Below are 23,626 nucleotides of genomic sequence, written 5' to 3'. Positions count from 1 at the left end.
GTGCAGTTTCAAATTAAATTTCCAAAGCACAGTTATGCCACTTTTTGGTAAGGAATGGGCATCGTCATGCTTTCAAAATTTTCAAAAAGGCAGATTTATCGAGGTACCAAAATACTTTCAGTAAAATCACAATTTAACTTCTGTGCTCCCCGCATATTGAATCTGAGAGAATTTTTTTAACATTCAACCCCTATTATTCTAGCAAAATTACTCATCTTCAAAGGCATGGCACCAAAATTTGGCAACGGCTAACTGCCAACAACATTTAAAAAATCATCTCTTCATTAAACTTTTCAAAGCAAATAATAAGGTAGATAATGATTTGAAAAACATAACAACACTTTCCATGTTTGTACTGATAATGTCAATTGATGCGATGGCTCCAATGCGTGAACCTCTTTTCCATTCATACTTGTGCTATACATCAAAACAAACATGCATGCATGCATAATTTGCACCACCAACAAGCACCGTGACGTGTTTTCGAGTAGCAGCGTAGTTGCAGAAAAAAGTAAAATAAAAAACTTCGACTAATGAATGGGTAATTTGCAATCGGTGAATGGGTGGAATTGTAGGGTGGAGCTGAGGAAGCAACTTGATGAGGTATCATGAATAAGCTCCAATGTAAACATTCCCTCATCAGCTTTATGAGTGTTTTATTGCAGAGTTTATCACTGCGCTTTTTTTTTTTATTTTGGAGGAGGGCTTGTTATTATATGACCGTTGAAATTCAACGAGCAGATTGTCGATAAGCAATTTGATTTAATTTTAGTATGGGTGTAACAATAACTGAAAATTAAATATAAAATATAAGCTTCCCAATAATCTAAGAATGTGTTCTTTAACTTAAACTTTTTATTAGGAGATTCATGATTTATGAAACAAAGCACAAAAAAAAGGAATTTTCAATAAAACATAATGAAAAGATCATGCTTAGCATCAAAAAGGCGCCTAATGATGTTCCCTCTGTAAGCTTGATTGGTAATAGAAGCATCTGAATGGGATGAAAATTTCAAAAATAGCATCGACCATAAAGCTGCTTCTCACATGGGGGCTTTTCAAACTCTTGCAGTGCCTATTTTGGGGAGCATTCTCGCATATCAGTTCCAGCTGGATGGCACCCAAATCAGGCTCCTCGGGTCCTGTCCTCCATTTTCTGATTCACTACCCTCATCGCTTCCTAAAATTCTTGGTACGCAAAACGCGCCCCGGATTAGACGCAGAACACACACGCGCAGAAAGCTTCGACCTATTCCGATGCAATCATCCATGCTCCGACAAATTTTCATCAAAACCATATTACTTACGGTATAGTGGGGCCGTAATAAAGCTCGGAGCTTCCTCAACCATTCGCCTTTTCATAAATGGTTGGATTGGGAAAAAAATCTGCCCGGTTTTGGTTGCGTATATGCTAATGATAATAATAATAATAATCCTGGCTGGCATCCCCTCATGCAATCTCAAACATTCATAGCTTGTGTGTGAAAACACGTGCGTGCATGTGATTCACAGAAGTTTTTCTCCGAGAAATGTCCGACACGATTTGTGGGAAACAGGCAAGCAGGTAAAGCTCAGTCGTAAACAAATCCTTTTTATAAGGGTTGTGCTCTACCTTTGGGATAAATATCTCAATAACAAAATTAGCGAATCGTATCCGAAAGTAAATCAAACTGGAAGATTTGTAAAAGGAATTTTTTTGAGGAAATGTTGATTGCATTCTTCGAAGCGTTTTGAGTTAAGTTGCTGAGCATCATGAGCTCCAGAAATTTCAGAAAAAACTCTATGGCAATTCGATCAAAATCGATTTTGCATCATCAAGTATTTAAAATTTTTAATAAAAGATGATTCGGGGGGTCTGAAGATTATTCAAATGCAAAACAATACATTCTGTGTCAAAAAAAAAACGAAAGCTGAGAAAATTTTACTTTTTTATGTTACGATCATAGTCGTTTTAACATAATTATGTCAAAAATGACAAAATTGACAAAAATGACAAAAATGACAAAAATGACAAAAATGACAAAAATGACAAAAATGACAAAAATGACAAAAATGACAAAAATGACAAAAATGACAAAAATGACAAAAATGACAAAAATGACAAAAATGACAAAAATGACAAAAATGACAAAAATGACAAAAATGACAAAAATGACAAAAATGACAAAAATGACAAAAATGACAAAAATGACAAAAATGACAAAAATGACAAAAATGACAAAAATGACAAAAATGACAAAAATGACAAAAATGACAAAAATGACAAAAATGACAAAAATGACAAAAATTACAAAAATTACAAAAATGACAAAAATGACAAAAATGACAAAAATGACAAAAATGACAAAAATGACAAAAATGACAAAAATGACAGAAATGACAAAAATGACAAAAATGACAAAAATGACAAAAATGACAAAAATGACAAAAATGACAAAAATGACAAAAATGACAAAATTGACAAAAATGACAAAAATGACAAAAATGACAAAATTGACAAAAATGACAAAAATGACAAAAATGACAAAAATGACAAAAATGACAAAAATGACAAAAATGACAAAAATGACAAAAATGACAAAAATGACAAAAATGACAAAAATGACAAAAATGACAAAAATGACAAAAATGACAAAAATGACAAAAATGACAAAATTGACAAAAATGACAAAAATGACAAAAATGACAAAAATGACAAAAATGACAAAAATGACAAAAATGACAAAAATGACAAAAATGACAAAAATGACAAAAATGACAAAAATGACAAAAATGACAAAAATGACAAAAATGACAAAAATGACAAAAATGACAAAATGACAAAAATGACAAAAATGACAAAAATGACAAAAATGACAAAAATGACAAAAATAACAAAAGTTAAAAAATATTACAATAGTTATAAAAATTACAAAAATTTCAAAAATTTCAAAAAATTTTAAAACGAACACACTCACCTGAATTTAGTTATATTATTCATTTTCGAGTTCTATAACAATTACAAGGGAACAGAATTTTGATGCCTGCATTTTAACAACTGATTTCGAAAGATTTTGGCGTCCTGCATTCGAATCTTTTGTCCGATTTTGTCTATCACCTCTAGGATTCAGATTTTGCCCAGATATTCTTGTTTCAGTTATACAACGCTTTGAAAAATGATTAAAATCCCTAATTTAATTGGAGAAAACTGTTTTTATTCCGATTCCCCCGCCATGATGAAAACCAAATATTGAAACTCAATTTTTATGACTTCAAACGTAATTCATTTACTATCATTCAGTACCTTTTTCAAACAACTTGGGAAATGCTTTTCCCAGCAAAGGAAAATTCTAACTTCATTCATCGATGCTTGTGGCCAACTGACAAAACCGCTCCCAGTAAAACCACCCGAAACTTGATTTGATATTCAGAGAAGTGAGTTAGTTAGTTTGCACCCAGCTTATGGAGGCATGGCTTAAAATTTGCCAGCGTTGAATTGGGTCCAACATTTTGCAAGATCAGCACAATGCTACCTTCCTCGAGTAGTGGGGTACCTAGCTACTGGTTTCGCGTTTTGGTCTGATTATTTACTAGTGAATCTGGCACCAAAATTTACTCGAAACCGAGACGCGGAGAGAAACCCGAAGCCACAACAACAGTTTCAAATAAATGAATTTGGTAAGGGTGAGTTGAGTTGGAAGGGAAAGGATGGAGAGGAAGGACTGTTCAAAAGCAAAAGCTTCAATGAACTTCATTCACACGAACACGAGTCGCCATAGTCCCATCATCGCTAGCGAATTCTCATGAAATTTTACTCATAGCCCCTCCAGGAAGATCTCTCTAATGAATGGAACAATGCGGTGGCAATTGAACGAAACGCACCACATTGCCTCGGAACGAGGATGATTTGGGACGAAGCGGGATGAATGAAAAAAAGGGGAAAAGAGAAGACCTTCCCGTGAAATTGTCCACTGGCCAATCCCGGGCTCAGAGTTACTTAGTCACAAAGAGGAGGGAACACTATGAACTACATTCATAGGTCCTTCTACCTACTAGAGTCTCTCGTATGACACAGAGAAACAGAACAGCTCATCAGCCGGTCTTTTTCTCTACGTAGTGAAGCAGAATCACTACATATTAAGTTACTGGTTCAGATTTAAATGTTTACTGACGTTTTCGATTTGCATAAAGATTATTATGAATATACGAGAGCTCCTCTTTCTCAGCTGGTCATAATGATCAAAAGTCGGCAGAACTTTTCCAAAAAATTTCCTAAAATAGCAAGTTGGAAAATTATTCAAAGATTCTGCATCCACAAACAAAAAGTTGGGAAATATGAACAGTCGTAAATCTTTTCTGATTCGATGTCGCAAAAATGGAGTGTTCCCAAAACACATAAGCAACAATTTTCAATGTGTTTATCCTCTGATAGAAGAAAACAGTCCATACCTATCAAGGCTCGAAAGATGTATAAACAGGTTTAAAAAAGCTGTTTTAAACATTGAAATAAAACACACATATTTTAAAATCCGCACCCTCAAACACCATCATACCGCCGTCGCTACTCAGATAACCACTTCAGTCTCACCAGAAATTAGTCTCCCATTTTTCTCCAGTCAGAATACATTCTACGAAAAGAACTTGAGTCAACAATCAGCAAAAACAAAACGAAAGTTTTCTCAAATTTTAGAACCAAATGAAAATGTTCTAAACAACAATTCCAAAGCAATACACAATGCTACGACCACAGATCTGCCCCCAGAAACGTTGGCACTTTTAAGTCTAGGCCCGAAATTTGCTCTTCCAATCGAAAACTTGCATGACGTCCAGATCTTTCATCTTATTGCAGACGTAGAATTGATTCTAGAATCGAATTCCAATTCCAACGTTCGTAACAGAAACAGGTGTGGCATTGCCAACATTATACAAAACCACATCTATAGATCGAAAAATCTGTACTCATATCGAAATCCAACAACAGTTTTTCTCGACAAAGCACGAAAATTGACACAACTGTTTCTTAAAAATAATCCCAACATAACAGTTATCCAATCTGATAAAGGAAATAAAACTGTCATCATGCTCACGGATGATTATAGAAATAAAATGACCACCTTAGTCTCCGACCAAAAAACTTACAGCCTATTGAAAAAAGATCCAACTACAAGTTTTGAAAAAGCAAATAACAATATAGTAAAAAGGCTCGCTGACTTAGGTCTCATTGATAAACCACAAAATTTAAACTGACTGCAAACAATTCAATTTGCCCAAGGATTTACGGACTTCCCAAGGCTCACAAATCTGGATTGCCTCTTCGACCAGTGGTTCCAAATATGACTGCTCCTTCATACAATTTATCAAAATTCGTCGGCAAAATAATCCAGAAATCAATAAAAAGTTCTTACAACATAGTAAATTCCTACGATTTCTGTGACTTCATCAGTTCTGTAACATTACCTGAGGGCTACATACTTATATCGCTAGATGTAGTATCCTTATTTACATGTATACCGAAGGATCTAGTTCTCCATGACATAATCTACAATTGGGATAACATCCGTGAGAATGCACATAACATCAGTCTAGATCTATTCCTGGAAGTTGTTGAATTTTGCATTGATTCCAGTTTCTTCAGGTTCAACAACAAGTTTTACAGACAATCTTTTGGAACTGCGATGGGAAATCCACTTTCTCCAACTCTTGCTGATCTAGTTATGGAAGGATTATTGAACGCTGTCATACCAAGTTTAGATTTCACTCTTCCGTTCATCAAAAAATATGTCGATGATCTTATCACCGCTATTCCCCCATGTAAACTACAATATGTAGAGGAAAAATTCAACGGCTACAATCCCAATATCCAGTTTACAAGCGAAGTGGAAGAAGACCGCAAAATTCCGTTTCTCGACATGCTACTTACACGTTCAGATAACCAAACAATAAATACCAGCTGGTATCAAAAACCGATCGCAAGTGGAAGATTTTTGGACTATTTATCAGTCCGTCCGCTTCATCAAAAAATAAATGTCGCCAAGAATTTCATCAATCGAGTGGACAAACTTTCCCCTAACATGAATGAGAAATGGAAATTCCAAATCATGGACTCTCATTTAAAAATGAACAACTATCCCACAACTCTACGTCACAGCCTAATAAACAACAGAAATTCTCGTCCAACAACAAATGTTTCCGGCGAACAACAATACACATATAAATCGATCTCGTATATTCCCGGTTTAACAGATAAGATAGGAAAATTTTTGAAATCTGATTACTCTACAACTAAACTAGCGACCAAATCGATTTCAAAAATAAAACAAATCATGATAAAAGTTAAAGATGTTGTGTCAAAGGATGATTCGTCGAACGTTGTTTATAGTATACCGTGTAATGATTGCGATTCACAGTATATTGGTACACTAAAAGAACGGATTGGAGGACACAGGTCGAACAAGAAGGCGTTAGATAAATTACGGAGCGAAGGAGCGGACAAACACGACCCAAGAATGACAACATTAAAAGGACAAACAGCACTTCTGCACCACAGCATCAAACAAGATCACTCATTCAACTTGGAAAGGACCAAAATAATCGATCGACATAGATACACCTCTGGACTTCAAACACTTGAAATGTGTCACATTGCAAGGAACGGTAACACTGTCAACAAAAAGACTGATACGGAAGGGCTAAGTATCATTTACGCCGGTATTTTCAACTCCATGCAAAACAAACACCAATACACTCATACACAAAAAAACACATCTCATACACAACAATCAACAACAATCGATAGTGGTTAACGAAAGAACGAACAGGAAAACCAAAAAGTTCTCATTTTCTGATTACATTTCGAAAAGTTTTTTAAAAAAGTATCACCAAACGAAAACATCATTAGTTTGCAGTTTGCAATATATTTCCATCCGCTCAGCCAGTAAGTAGAAATATTCCATAGAAGCTTGCACGCAACTTAAAAGCTCATTCAATATTCTATGTTTTCACACCACAGACAACGAGACGACTTTTTCTTCAGGACAGTTTCATAGATTCGAAAAACATTCTGGACAATTAAAACGAAAAATTACTGTAAGTAGAATTAAAAGTTTTTAACATTCACATAGCTTTATATTATATAATTTTTTACTCTTTTTATCTGTATTGTCCTCAACATTTAATTATATAATATTTAATTTGTATTGTCCTCATAACATCAAAACAGTTAGAAGTTAAGAATAAGATTAGCTGATACAATAATTAATTTAAATTTTTTTTTTTGTAAACTTTCCAACTCGCCAGATTCCTTGATAAAGGCAAAATAAACATGCCGAAACGTCGGATGTAGTAAATAAACATCGTTTTATGATTTTTTGAGACTGAAATCGCCGAGAAACCTTTTCAACAATTTCCTTAAATATATACAGGTATGGAATGTATTCAAAAGAAAATGCAACACTTTCTTTTGTAATAAATTTTGAATGCATGGATGGAAATTACCAAAATTTCTAGTGAAGCTACTTAGTAATGTATAGTATGCGTGTAAATAGTTTGGTGATAATCTTTCAAATGGTTTTTGAGGTAGCATTCAATAAAGAAGCTCGTCGACAAATTTTTTTTGGCAGAATCGAGAAAAAACCAGGAAAGTCTCAGTGGGAGACATGAAAACAGCTGAAAATCAACTTTTCGACTAAAGTTCATAATGTGAAATGTTTAAAATTCCTAGAGGATCTAACAATGAGCTAAAATATGAAAAAAAAGTTAATTCTGATTGATTCTATGAATTGAAGGAATGTAAGAGGTTTTATCAAGCCTAACTCGAAAAAAAAGGGAAGTTATAATTTATGATCAATTTTACCGACTGGTTCGTCAAGCCGACTAATACATAGGCTTGACTTACCCAAGTAACATTAAAAGCTTTATTTCAGGCTACAAAACAAATTTTTGATTTTATAATGGGCTTTAGAAGTATAATAAAACTATTGGTGTTAGTTGGGTTTACTTCTACCAGGTAAAAAAGCTTTCAGCCGGTAAAATAAACAAAATACGGTGGTCAAATCGTGTGCAAAATATTTGGACCGCTAGCTTGAAGATAGAAGATTTCGTAAAAGACAGCAAAACGAACTCTTTAACGGACATCTCATAGGTTTCCAGCCAAAAACATTTCATTGAAAAGTCTCGCCGAGATGTTTAAGAGATAAACAAGGAGAAAAAAATTAAAAATTTGATGTCTTTTACTTAAAGAGGCTAATGATCTGTTGATGCTGCAATTTATTCGGTGAATCATAACTATTTACATGGTAAAAGGCTGAATATACGAAAAGACTGCTCAAAAGGCAACTTTCCCTGCATAGCATTTAAATCAGTATCGCAAAAACTGTGGTGAAGCGATAAAAAGTGAATAACGTTGTTTTTGTGCCAAAGGAGGACAAACAAATTCAAAATTTTGAGCAATGTTGACAAGAATGCTTCAAGAATCAGAAAACATTATCAAAATAAGCCTAAATTTTAAATAAAGGTGGTGCCCAAAAATTAAAATCGAAAAACTTCTTCATTGGACGCAATCTCATAAAACACTAGGCAGAACATCACAAAAAATTTCACATGTAAAAATTGAACTACTTAGCAGCTTCGCTAAAAATTGCATCAACTTGCATTCATGTATTCAAAAGTTATTCACAAAACAATGTGTTAAATTTTTTTTTCGAATACACTCCTTAATCAACCCTCCAATTTTTCTCAGTTTTCTTTAAGTTTATTATTTGAAAATTTACTCTTCCAAGATTTTTAAATACATAAAAATTATCTTTTCACAACATCTTCAGTTCCTTTGATTTTTCAACGATTAATTTCAAACTTTCATGAAACTATCTAAATTTTTTGTCTAACCCTCATCCGTATTAGATTTCATTACCCTAATCAGCACTAGGAGTGTCAATTTGACACCACAAGCTCAAATGGTTATAACTTTTGGCATGTTAAACCGATTTAAACAAAACTTACATCAAAAGAAACCTTGTAATGTCAGTAAAATATGTTTAGAACATTATATACAGCTGAAGTTACAAGTTTTCTCGTTATTCAGCATGAAAGAAAAAAAATCCGAAAAAACATGGCTCACGAAAACTGCTGTAGTTCATATATTACACGTCCAAAAAAATATTTGCCTTATGCATATGAAAGCTGAAGTTAATGCTTATATCATGAAGACAAGAAATATTTTTTTAATTTTTTTTTAATGAAATGGTCACAAAAATATCAAAAAAGTGATCTAAAAAACCTACTTTTTATTCGATTGCTAGTAAATACTGTTTGAGCGATGTTAGAGTTTTGAGAAAAAAAATATGACTACAAAATCTAATAAAATTCCAACATTTTGCTGTCTTTAGATTTTTTATGCAAATAAAATTTAATTTACTGGAATTTTTCAAAGTTCACTACATTGCGCGATTTTTTTACAAATTGAAATTTCATCTGTTTTTGTGGTCCACCGTCAGGTTGTACCCGGATTATCAGTGCTTTTACTTTGTTTGGACCAATAAAAAGTATATTCATTGGAAAACAAATTTAATCTACATTCTAGTGAGGTGCAACAATTCACGCTGTGAGATTTCACAAAAATATAAAATTATAAACGTAAAATTATTCCTGAATTTCTAGAACTACAAGCAGCGGTCCACCAAAACGTGTTTGTTTGCTCTCCGAGTAGGTACGGTGGGTGGTTATTCGGGCAGAGAGCGAAGCCGACAGATCAAGAAATGCACGACACGCATCATTATTTCGAAAAACACAAGTTTCGTTATGATAGTGGCTGAAAAAAAATCTGAAAACAACGATCATCGTTTCCGTTTTTGGAGATCAGTCCAGGATAGTTCGGGACCGGGACATTTTCGAACGTAACGAACTGTCACGACCGATGAGAATTCACTAGGGATTTTATTTGAATCCGAATTTTATTTGTTTTTGTCACTGGCAAGTCGCCCAACAAGCAATCGCTCGAAAGTGAAATCAAAATTGAATTTAGTAGGGAAAATACCGAAAAATTCAGTTTGCTTACGCAAGAAATATTACAATAAGTAAATTAATGATTTTCTTGTCTAATCCAATCATTTTTACTGTCCGAAAGTTGGCAGTTCCCAGAAAAAAATTAATTTCGAAAACAACTTGTATTTACCGCCATGTAAAAAAACAGCTATCATCACCCTTTTGTTAGTTCCGTTACTGAAATCTAGATAGCGCTGCATGTCAAAAAGTTTTGCTGCAAATCGCCAATAGAAAGAATTTGCGATAAGTTACATGGGTCGGTCGAGGTAATGCGCCATTTGAAAAGCCAAGAACCTTGCAGAGAAGCAAGTCGCGTTGATTGAGTTTTGGTACAAGAATGTGATTCTCAACATTTAAGGGATGTGAAATTCGGATAAGATGTGTGCTGATTGTATCTTTTTTTAACATTTGCTTATGGGTTGGAAGGCTTGGGCGTAGCTTAGCTTGGTTGACTGCTCACATCCACCTGTATCATTGAACCCGGAATTCAGATCATTTTCACAAAATAATCTGTACTGAAAATGTTTTTTATAGGTTACGAATGATATAATTTTTTGTCTCCCATTTTTTAAGAATGAAGTAGAACGAATTCCACTTCGCCAATGGTTGGCTGATTGACCGAGGCCATCAATTTTGTTCAAAGGTTCTCTCTCTGTGAACATCAATAACGGTGCTGGCCACGTCCTAGTAGTCAATAGAATAATTGGAAAAGAGAGAAAAGGATAAAAGAACTAATTTATACACTAGGATCGATGTCACCTATGGATCCATGCAAATATTTTTTTTGGGGATGAGTAAAAGCACATGATCTAGTGTGAATATCTTCATAAACAATCATTGATATCCGATACTCTATCGTTTTGACATTGCTGGCAGCAATTTGTGTGGTTGCGGCCAAGGTTACCATGACATCGAGCATATTGTTTGGTCGTGTGAGGTCCATCTTGTCGCTAGAACGAATTTCATAGACTTTCTTCGGGCCCGAGAAAAACCACCCTATGTTCCAGTGAGAGATGTGCTGGCCGTGATAGATTTGGACTACATGTTCGATATATACCTTTTCCTAAAAGCTATTGATCTTCGTCTATTATTCTTTTTATTTTCATATTTTCCTATCTATTTACTTTTCTATTCTAATAAAAAGTGATGAACTAGATTTAAGCACACAGTTGTAAACAAACAAAACGAGTTTGGCTCCTTAAAGCCTAAAGGTTTGAGCCGTTTCAAATAAAGATGTTACAAAAAAAATCATTAATATCCTACACTCCCGCCGATTTCTTAAGAAATTTGAAAATTCATCAGTTGAATGATAATTATGTTTATATGTTTTTTTCCCTGTTGGGAGAGTCCACTGCGGCCATTAAGTTGATCTATTGTTGTATTACCCCGCGTTATTATTTTTATTACTTTTTACTTTTTGCTACTTGACTTGAATGTCACCCTTCGTCACCATTTTCTCTACCACGCTGTTCAGTTGACTGTAGAACTGCTCTTTCTCCGCAAATTGGCAACGTCAGTTGACGCATAACGCTGGACTATTGTAAGGTTTCTAACCAGTGTTCTAAATCTGGCTATTGTTCATTCGTTTATCGGTTCCCATCTTAAAAAGGCCGACTGGGCCTGCGGGCTTAACAGGAAACCAACTCCTCTTGTCTGTGTCTTGTGTTCTACACAACGTTCCAAGTTTCAATTCGTGTTCGTGTTTTCGTGCTAAACGTCGTCGCTAAAGTTCCAGGTCGGTCATTTCTTTCGGAATCCGTAACAATTTTATAAATCGGGAGCAGTAGGTTGTTAGCCTAAAGTCCCTATCCCGCGATGGGGCTGCCATCTTGGACTTAGCGCTGGCGGGAGCCGCTTTTCGTAAATTCAGCCGCAAGTTTTGAAACATTTACTTTGTTGCCAGAATGTATTATGATCTTTCGGCTAAGAGTTGTCCAATAAAGTGTAATATTACACAGTTTGATAATTTGATTAGTGGATCACTGTTAAAGGGTGAAAGCAGCGAAATTTTGGGCCTTGAAAAACCTCCATACAACTAATGATCACCCCAATGTTCAACCGTTAAATAAAGTAGTGCAGATTGCGAAAACCAGCCACGATATTCGACTGGTTCGTCACTCGGTCAGATCGACTGCCTAATTGCCCAGATATTCCGATCAGCTGAGCATCGTCGTCGACTTCCTTCAACTTCAATCGTTCGGTCGGTCGTCCGTCACACAAAAACGGCACGGTCCCTAAATGAACGAGATTGAATCAACCTCAGCCAGAACAACGAATCGACGACGACAAGTGGCAAGCAATTAATGAAAATATGTAGATATGCTCGATTCACTTCCATTAGGTATTGGGATGCTGCAGGCTGCTGTCATTCATTCTTTCATTGGGAGGAGGTTGTTTTGTCTTGTGTGTTCCTCCTTTGTGGGGGTTGGACTGGGATTGGAAAAGTGTGGGAGGGGTCCGATGAGTGATTTAACGTTAGGGGTGTTCTCGGTTTTATTGAGCGAATCTGGGGGCATATCTGAGCGATCTAGGCAGATGACGGTGAGGTAAAACACCAGCTGGTCGTCGTAGAACGGCACAATTGCTGTGAAAGTCGCGTGCCTCTTCTAAGGGAAGGTCGAATGAAGACGCTGGCGCTGACGGCGACGATGAGCGGCGGCGTCTCGCGAAGGTGGCGGCGTCAAGTCTTTCGGAGAGTTGTCGTAAACATTGTTTTAATGGATTTTAAATATGCTCTCGAAACGTTAACGTTGGCAAAAAGTGGCAGTTGACACAGTTCAAATTTGCAGCTATTCCAGCAGTCGGTCAGTCTTGGAGCAGAAACTTGGCGAGCGGATGCAAAATCTTCTACTAACTGTTGGCAAAGAACTTTCAGATGACAGATGATCGAAATTGTGTTCTAAGTGAAGGTGCGGTCTGCGTCCACCGAAATTAATCTGCGTGTCGATCTCGGACGTTTCGGTTCGATTCGGTCAGTGACTTAGTGATGAAGGTTCAATTTATCACAATTCAAACAGTGAGCACGATTTTTGGTTAGCGCGGTCGAGAAAAATAAAACCCGATCGAGAGAGCACTCTCAACATTTCCGAAGGTTATGATCAAGTGTATCGATTTGTCACCATTTGCCGATGCCAAACGTGCAAATACAGCTTGTGAGCAAACATCGCAGGAAAGCTTCCTTCAAGAAAGAAAAACAACAAAACGGCTGAGCTAAAGTAGTGTGCCTGATTAATGTTTAACAGAGGCAAATGTTGAACTGAACAAACAACCCAAGCTGATGAAAAGAAGCACCTCAAACAGGAAAGGTGCTTCAAGCCAGTTTAGTTCTAGTGCAGTGAAGATCTCTCCCCACCCTTAAAAGTGATAAGTGATACTGAATAAAATGATCAAGCGAAAAGCTCTCATCTCGACAACGACGACGGTCATCACACTTCTTTATGGGCTGCTGAACTCGAAGGGATCCAGGTGAGTTACATAGGCAAGCACGCTCTTGATCGAGGTGATCGAGATTGATGTTTAGTGTATCGTGTATATGTAGTAACTGCTTACAGATGTGACTTGATGCTTGATTGCACCCGTCCTACATCGATTGCGACTCTCGCGATCGTGATGTGGTCGTAATTATGAACTGTACGCATGAGGTTAGTCTTTCCAAGGACAATCGGTATCTCTCATACAATTTGGTCAGACCAGAAGAGATTCACATAAGTGTAGCATGTGGTAAACGAAAACAAATCATAATTACTTATGTATATTATGGTGGCAATGGATGTATGGAATTAGATTAATTATCGAATTTTTAAATCCTGCCTTATACATTTTGTAGATAGGCCAAAAAATTGCTCTGACTTTATTAAGAGGTGCCTTAAAGTGCTCAAGGTTTCGGTTTTTTGACCTTCAAAAATCACTTAAGGGGGGCCAATGGAAATCTGATGTATCCTAGGAAAAAAATGATTTGGCCAAATACTTTCTGGGACATATACGGTTTTCTAAAAATCGGCCGGTTTTCCAAAAGTCAAAGTGTAATGAATTTATGAGTCATAACATTGCCTTTTTCGATTATAGTCCTTTGATCATCTTTATGTCATTCTCGATTTATACTAGTGAGCAAAATAAGAATAGTACCACTATGAGTTATGCTTGTAAAAATATGCATGATTGAAAATCATCAAAATTTTCTTCTACAATTTGTTTTGAATTGTTTAGTGGATAAATCAAGCTTAAGTTTACTTTTTTTCGGATGAAACAGTTGGCGTTGAGAACCAACAACATGAAAAAAGGGTGCGATATAAGAATAGTACCACTTATGTTCATCTACATAAATCATCTTAAAATTTACTTTGTAAAAGTTATGCACTTTTACACAGTAAATTTTAAGAAATAAGAAATGCTTATACGAACTTTTTCAATAGATAACTGCACTCTTAGGCGTTTTCTAGTATTCCAAAGGTTCTAAAAGAATTTTTTTTTTTAAATTCCCCCCGTGCTAAAGAAAACCCAGAATAGCTTTCTTAAGCGTGATCTCCAACAAAACTGTGTTGTAACACTAATTATGGATATGGGCCTAAATAGACCCGAAAAGCTAATATTGAGACTTAAATTGGTGTAAACAGCAAGATTGTGCTACCATCTACATATTGATACTGGAAAAAGTGTGGTACTTTCTGAGATTATCACAATCCGCGAACAGAAAAATTCAAAACTCTGGCGTGGACTGCCTTCATCAGGAAAAAATTTTTATTTTCTATAAAGACTTGCTCGCGCGAAAAATTGCTCAAATACAATAAGAACTGGACTTCGTAAACCTGTTGAATATGGACAATTAGTGAAGAACTCGAAATCCGCGCAGGTTGTTCGCTCATGTTCAGGATTTGTATCAAAAGCGAACACAGAAGTAAGCAAAGAATGATATTAAATAATTTTTCTCTTGACTTCATGCTAAATTGTGGAAGTCTGAATGGTGAGGTGAGGTAAGAGATTTTCACTACTGCTATCAAATGCGTTGATCGATTATCTTCGTATTTTTTTCGAAGAGAGATAAAAGTCTAAGGAATCCAATGCTGGTCTTGGTTATTTAAAAAAACAACTGCAAAATTTTCCAAAAATAGGATAGCACTAAGGTCGTACTTTTACCCCACCATACTCTACTATTCTTATTTCACACCCGTTTTTTTTTCATATTTTTGGTCCTCAACGCCAATTGCCTTATCCAAAAAATTTATGCTTGATTTATCCGTTGAACAATTTAAAACAAACTGTAGAAGAAAATTTGATGATTTTCAATCATTCATATTTTTACAAGCAAAAGTCATAGTGTCATAGTTATCGTAATCTTGTTTAATTATAGCATACATTTCCTCGCACTAAATAATTAACTTTTGTGTTCCCAGCATGATTGAAATTTTGTTCACGTTGAAGTTTCTTTGTTTTGCTGCCAGACGTGCTGAGAACAGTAGCGTCCATCATGGCCGTAGGACCCCCCCCCCCCCCCCCCCCATGAGGATTAAAAAATGCCAAGAAAAATGTTCTTCTCTAAACGAAAAATTCCGAATTCCAAATAAAATTTTGATGAATGACTAAAATTATTCAAGAGTTACAATCTCGACTCAGAGCCTTAAAATCTTATCCAAGGTGAATAATTCTACTACAGTTTTTAAAAAAAAAATTCTTACTCGTTGATAGAAATTTAGTTTCGAATATAGAATTCCAATAAGACAAGACTAAGCCCGCCAAATCGCCCAGATTTTGCGCAAATTTTTGTACTTTATTTGCAAAATCAAACAAAAGTTTAAATTGAGACATTAATGTTATGTATTTTGCGCCTGCATTTTTTGAGTAAATTTGATCAAAATCAAAAAGAACGATTTTTTTTAAACTAAAAAATATGATTTTCAATTGACTGATGTATGTCGATAAACAAAAGTCAAGTAATTTTCTCAATGTTTTTCATTTAATAAATTTGATATTTGCAGATATTCAAAAAAAAAAATCTTGGATTTGCACGGCCTGTATACTTGGGAAAAAAAGTTCTAGAAAGCTCTCGCTTTGGAGGTTTCAAATTTGCTTATAATCAATAAAATTTGATGTCTGTGGATTCTGTATCAAATCCAGTTTATCGTACTGAACTTCAATTTGGATCATCATTAAAAAACTCCTTTGCATTTTGCATTTAAAACTCTTATGTTCGAAACTCATCCAGTCGGAATATGAAAAGAAAATATTTAAAAATACAAACCATTTTAAAGATATGAAATTTGATTTTTGATTCTAATGCAGAACTGTATCTATAGAAAAGTTTATGGTGATCCAGAATCTGAATTTAATTATAAGATTACTAGTTGAGAAATCTGATCAAAATTTTGCTTTTTGGCTCATAATTAGCAACAACTATTATCTGTAACTTAGATTCAAAAAACGTTTTCAAATTCGGAATTCAGATTTCGAATATCATTGTGATAATTTTTCATGAATTTAAATAACAGGCGATTGAAGTTTCATTATATTGATCCTGGGTTCAAAACTAAAATTCTATATTCATTCAGAGTTAGTTTGAAACACACCGATGATCAACCAACCACTTATTTCACTTAATTCAGTCCTTTTTTTTAATTTTCTTATCGATAAATTTAATTTAAATTATGTACTTATAGTCATATTCTTTGTTATTCTTTATATTATTGATTATTTTAAATCTAAGTTTTTCCATTAGATCATTAATGGATCTCTCAAAAGGAATATTCTTCCACTGAGATTCATTTTTAACAAATATTGTTATATTCCCTCATTACATTTCCTCGCATTAAAAAATCACTTTGAAAGTTCTCAGCATTATTAAAACTTTGCTCGCGTTTTCAAGTACATATTAAGTATTTTCTTGTTTTGCTGCCAGACATGCTGAGAACAGTTAGCGTCGATTACCAGGGGGTCATAGTGGTACTATTTTTATTTCGCTCACTGTTTCAACGATGCAGTTGGCAGACAGTCATTGAAATACTTATCCGGTACAAGTGTGATCGATGTTTACTCTTGGGCTCGAACTCACGGACATCGGCTCAGGAAGCAATTGACTTGCCAATTGAGCAACATCACAAGCTTATTACATTGCTTTGATTATATAACCTACTTAAAGTTCTAGAATTCAAGGAAAGGAAAACGAAACTAGAGAATCGGAATTGAAACTTCATATATAACAGGTAAAGGACCTCTAGAGTAGTTTTACATTAATATAAAAATTGGGCCCCCTCGAGTAAGCATTCCAGAGCTGTCACCGTTTTTATTCAGACTGATCAAATCAGGAAAATGATTCATCAAAACCATAAATCTTGACATTTGGTTTTGAATTTTTCAATACTAAATCCTGACCAATCTAAGCCAAATTTAGTGATTATCCGAAGAACAATAAAGAAGAAAGATAGGAAAACACTTCGAAGTTTAATTTTTAATCGAACACGTCCGAAACTTTTTAATCGTTTTTCAAACTCCCCAAAACAACAATTTAGATAAAGCTAGCTCAATCGAATCTGTGCTTAGTTTTAATATTTTTTTTTATTGTTAATAAACCCAACAAAATACTAAATTGTTTGTACGATCTTGAGTTGTAAGAACTTAAGATCTTTGTTAAAGGTTATGATTCATTTGGATTCCTTATCATTTTTTATGACTGATTTTGTGCTTTAAACATTTTACCTTCATGCAGAATTCATACATGACGCCCTCAGAGCCAAAAGGGTTTAAGTGACAAAATGGTCGATTTTAAGTTAATGATGCCAATCGATTTCTCATATTTCAAAGTATATTTGATGTTTTTTTTTTTGGATTTTCAGAATTTTTTTACATACTTTTACATTCGAAATAATAATATTAATTGTTGGAAAATATATGGAAAACGGCCAAACACACCAATTAAAATGCGCGTTTACTCGAAATATGCTTTGAGGCACTTATACCCCTTTGGCTCCAAGGGCCTCATAGGACCCATTTAATGCGCCTGTCCACCACGAAGTAATTTTTTATTTTTCATATTTGTTTAAATGTTTATAAAATATTTGAATTTTAGGAATTATAATCAACAATTAATGTCTTGTGACGGTATACTATGAAAATAAATATTAGAATAGCGAATTCATCGGCTTTGTTATGCATTTAAAAAAACGACTTATAAAATACGAGATACATACAATACAAAATACGTACAAAATACAAAATACATACAAAATACAAAATACATGCAAACAAAACTCGTTTTAAAAAACAAAATCTTACATTTTGATGAAGGCTTGTTCTGTGCATTTTCTGTACTCAAAAACAAAGCGAATGTCATTGGTTTACAGGATTTCATGACATTTCGAGCATTTTTTTTTATAATTTTGGATTTGTACAGGGTGGAAAAGGGGTATGTTTCAAAAATGTGACGCATTGGAAATTAGAGATTTTTATTAAAGTTTAAAATGCACTCTGGAGCTCTATTGTAACGAAAATTCGGATTCTCTTCAATTTTTTTAAGTTACGTTCAATGTATTTTACAGAATTTAAGTCGGTTGAGAAATAAAGAAGCAAAGACGGGGTGAATGAAATGATGCAACGAAAACTGTGTTGTGGAACAAGTTGCAGTTTGTTTTACGTATATATTTTGATATAAAAAATAGAGATGAGGGGCCCATCAATAGCAAGGTCAAAATGCAAACTTTTTTGTTGAGTTGAGTTGAGGGCTGAAGTTTTTTGCCCAAAGTTGTTTATCTCAATATAGGGGAGATAAGGGCTTAATGGCCACCTTAATAAGGACACTAATTAAACCATAGAAAACAGCTATAATTTGTGAGATACTGCATTGGTTCGTGATCAGACACTAAAAAAGTATATTTCTAAAGGGCTTAAACTTGAAAAAGTAAATAAAACGCTTAAAAATGCATTTTAAATTTTTTTGCCAAAAGCTGAAAACCAGTCTTTGAAGGGGCATAATGGGAACCCCCACTGAGACAGTATAAGCACCATTAATCGGGCACGATGAGCATTTTCTGCCGTAGAATCTAGCAGCGAATTTAACTCGATGATATCAACTGAATTATAGAGCTACAGCTTGACTTGTTTCATCTGACGATTTAGCCTAATGGTTAGGTGTCGGAGAGGTAATCAAAAGACTCGAGTTCAATTCCTGATTGAGGTGTTTTTTTTTTCGTTTACCACTCATGATCTATGCAATTTGCACTAAACGGTGAGTCGTAGATCCATCAAACAAAGCAATAATAGAAAAATGTATGTCTGATTGTAGAATACAAACAATTCACACACAATCATACTTTATGTTTCTGGTGCTTTGGTAGGCGGATGATTCTACAAGCCGTATAATGCAACAATCAAAATAATCGATCATGAATGATAAATGAAAAAATCACCTCGACCAGGAATAAAACTCGAGTCTTCTGATCACCTCTCCGACACCTGACCAATAGGCTAAATCGTCAGATGAAACAAGTAAAGCTGTAGCTCTATAATTCAGTTGACTACATCGAGTATAACTCGAAGAATGCTCATCGTGCCCCGATCAGTGGTGCTCTCTACGCCCCGAGTCAACAGTTTAAGTAAAAACGCTTTTTAAAATGAATTAAAGTGAAAAATAAAAAATCAATGATGGTGAAATTTGAAGAACAATGTGTACATCATGTTGCAGTGCGTACTTTATAGATCAAGATGTTTTAACGATCAAAAGAGCTTATTTTCCGGTGCTCAAAAAAAAAAAAATTTTTCGTCCCTTATTGAGAACCTTGTTGGTTTTTTTTAAATATTTTTGTAAAGATGATAAAGAGATTTCTGTTTTGCAGAAAAATTAATACTATAGGAAGTACGAACCTAATCCTAATGAAAATTAATTTGAGAACATTCATACTTACGTGGATAAGAGGAGTGCTAACCATGCCCCGGGTGCTCTTTATGCCCTTATCTCCCCTAATAAACAACTTTACAGAACATGATAAACTTCTACAACTTTATTCTAAGGAGGTACAATTTTTTTCTTATTGAGAGCTCCAAAACTTGATTCTCGACTTTTGCTTTCTGTTGAGTTGTCTAACGTTTTCCTTTTAAATAAAATGGACAAAGAAAATGATGTGATGATATGTATCGATTGCGAGCGTCCTGAAAAAATGTCAACTCACTTCTAACATGTGCGTACTGCTTCACAAATGCCCATTTCCGTTGCCGTAATTTAATCGGAAGCGCTGCTCGAAAAATGAAAGATCAGTTATTCTTTTGCAAACCGAGTTGTTCAGAAATTTATTTTAAAATTATTAATTCAAAAATTAACCAAACTTCCATCATTGATAGTTTCAAAACTGAACTTACTTCAACAATTCAAAATGCAGTCTCAAATGAAATGCGAGCAATAAAATCTGAATTTCAAACAGTGACCGCGGCTATAGAAACATCCCAAGAATTCTTGTCATCGAAATTTGACACTATCCAAACAGAGTTTAAAAATTTGAAAACTGAAAATGAAACTCTTAAAGTAGAGGTGTCTGAACTAAAACAAACACAATCCTTTCTTTCTGGCAAAGTTGCAAAGCTGGAAAATCAGTTGGACAAAGTAAGTAAAAGTTCGATCTCTAAAAATGCCATGATTTTAGGTGTCCCATTTGTACAAAATGAAAATACGATTAATGTCATTTGCAAAATCGCTCAAAAACTTGATTCTAAGCTTCATGAAAACGAGATCGAGTTCGCTTGTAGATTATTTTCAAATAAAAATAAAGTGGATCCCCTTGTACCAATTAAAGTGATCTTCAAAGAAACCTCGGTCAAGGAGGAATTATTTTTCAAAAAGCGTGCCTTTGGAAAACTCTGCTCCACAGCTATTGACCCTTCTTTCGTCATAAATGGTAGATCTTCAAATATAATGATTCGCGATGAACTAACTCCTTTATCATTAGAACTTCTCACTGAACTCCGAGAGTCTCAGGATTTGCTGGGCATGAAATATATCTGGCCTGGCAGAAATGGCGTTATACTTTTAAAAAAAGATGATAATTCTAAACCAGAATATGTTAAAAACAGAGAAGATCTTGACAACATAATGAAAAAGTTAATGTTTCCACCAAACAATGTAAACCATTCCGTCTTAAACTCAACACCTTCGCCTAAGCGTAAGAGGGTCTGAGTACATATACAAAATAGCAAATAAATTTAGTCTAGTTTTCTCTTTATTTTTATAATGGATACTCTAAAAAATAGATATAACGATAGCATAGAAGATTTTAATTTAGCAATAAGTAATGTTAGTAATAAAACTCTGCGGATTTTCCAATGGAACATTCGTAGTATGAATGACTTGCAAAAGTTTGATAATATTTTACAAATAATTCAACTCTCCAAAGTAGTGTTTGATGTGATCGTGATTTGTGAGACTTGGCTGCTGAAAGATAACTGTAAACTCTACAACATACCCGGGTTTTCATCAATTTTTTCATGTAGATCTCAATCCAATGGCGGCTTAGCAATGTATGTGAATAGTAATTTAAAATTCAAGGTCACTAACAATATTGAAATCGATGGGTTTCACAATATAAGCATTGAACTGTTCATCAATAGCCAAATCATTGACGTTCATGGAATTTATAGACCACCTTCCTTTGGTTTTAATACCTTTTGCGAAAAACTTGAAGGCATACTGTCATCGGGTCCAGATAATCATACGTGTTTTGTTGTCGGAGATTTGAATATTCCGATTAATATAGAATCCAACAACACAGTTATCAGGTATAAATTAATTCTTGAATCGCTTGGTTACATCTGTACTAACACTTTCCCAACGAGACCATCAAGCCAAAACATCCTAGATCATGTAGTTACCAAACTAATTGATTCGCCTCGGATCACGAACGACACTATATACAGTGACATTAGCGATCATTGTCAGATAATATCAACATTTGAACTCCAAACTACAAAGAAAAAAGTCGATCTTGAATAAACCATCATTAATTATACAAAGTTACATCAACTATTCAGTGATTATCTCAGACAAATTCAAACTGTGGATGACGCGAATGTCTGTTTGACTAATATTTCGACCGTTTATAGCTCATTGCTCCTGCAATGTACGAAAAAAATAAGTAAACAAGTAACGGTCAAAGGTAATTATTGTCCCTGGATGACTCTCGACCTCATAACTCTAATTAAATTAAAAAACAACTACATTAAGAGAGTTAAACACAACCCTGGAGACACCTATTTAAAAGAACTTCTGAAACATGTTTCAAAGAAGGTTGAAAAATGTAAACGAAAATGCAAAAAAGATTATTTCGAAAACCTTCTTAACAATTCTCCCCATTCGAAACTTTGGAAGAATATAAATTCTGTCTTAGGGAACTCCAGAGAAAATTCTAGAGCTGAGATCAACCTGACTGTTAATAATCGAAGTACTAGTAATAAGAAAGAAATTTGTGAACTTTTCAACTCCTATTTTACCAGTATTGGTAGAAATTTGGCAAATAATATTGTAGTCGACCCATCTTTCGACAACTTATCTTTCATAAACAGAGTTCCTAACACCATTTTCTTACGACCTGCTACAGTCAATGAAGTTATTCAAACTATAGGATCATTGAAAAATAAAAAAAGTTGTGGTCCTGATAACATTCCCTGCAGCTTATTAAAATCTAACTGCTTAGAAATGGCACGTATTTTAACTGCATGCTTTAATTCTATTTTGGTATCGGGGGTCTATCCCAAAAGTCTAAAAGTCGCTAGAGTGGTTCCCGTTTTTAAGGCAGGCGATGTAACGGATATAAATAATTACCGTCCAATCTCAACACTTAGTGTGTTTAGCAAAATATTCGAAAAACTTCTGGTAAGTCGACTCAATAACTTTATCAAAGAAAATAACATCTTATATAGCCTGCAATTCGGTTTCAAAGCTGGGTCTAGTACGCTTATTGCAATGTGTGAATTGATAGATTCGGTAATTGAAAACATAGACACAAAAAAAATTGTAGGAGGATTGTTTCTGGACTTAAGAAAAGCCTTTGACACGCTTGATCATGACGTTCTTCTTAGGAAACTGGATTGCTATGGAATAAGAGGAGTTGCTAATAACATCTTTCGTAGCTATCTAACAGGACGGAAACAGTATGTTTCTATTGATAAAATAAATAGCTCGTTGGGACAAATAGAAGTGGGTGTGCCTCAAGGTAGTAACATTGGGCCACTACTTTTTCTACTATACATCAATGACTTATGCAACCTGCCATTACATGGTACCCCCAGATTATTTGCAGATGACACAGCTTTATTTTATCCAGAGAATTGTCCCAATGTCATAATCGGAAAAATGCAAAAAGACTTAGAGATTCTTGGTAAATACTTTAATAGCAATCTGCTGACCCTTAACCTTTCTAAGACCAAATACATGATATTTCGTTCAGCAAGAAGGAGAATTTATTGCGGCAATGACCTTTCTTATGATAATACTATAATCGAAAAGGTGGATAACTTTAAATATTTGGGGCTCACGCTTGATGAAACACTTTCGTGGAGTTTTCATGTCAACAACCTTATAAAGAAAACATCGTCCTTTAGTGGTATTCTTTGGCGAATTAGAAGTTTTTTGCCGCGTCAT

At 34.6% G+C, this 23,626-nt stretch overlaps 1 protein-coding gene across 3 annotated transcripts in view; it reads left to right on the top strand.

Moving 5' to 3' along the window:
* LOC129747882 (hyaluronidase Tab y 2.0101-like) overlaps window positions 1–23,626 on the top strand; it is a 136,278-nt gene that overhangs the window by 8,031 nt on the left and 104,621 nt on the right. The window contains exon 2 of one of the 3 annotated variants that reach the window (XM_055742265.1): window positions 13,187–13,482. In XM_055742265.1, the coding sequence (XP_055598240.1) occupies window positions 13,400–13,482 (83 nt within the window). In that variant the 5' untranslated portion in view covers window positions 13,187–13,399. Of the gene's footprint in view, window positions 1–12,806; window positions 13,483–23,626 lie in introns of all 3 variants that reach the window. The other 2 variants (XM_055742264.1, XM_055742263.1) reach the window with 2 other exon arrangements.

Source organism: Uranotaenia lowii, chromosome 2, assembly GCF_029784155.1.
Source record: "Uranotaenia lowii strain MFRU-FL chromosome 2, ASM2978415v1, whole genome shotgun sequence".
Classification (NCBI taxonomy): Eukaryota; Metazoa; Arthropoda; class Insecta; order Diptera; family Culicidae; genus Uranotaenia; species Uranotaenia lowii.
Note: the sequence above shows the minus strand (reverse complement) of the source record. Positions and strands in the feature narration are given on the sequence as shown.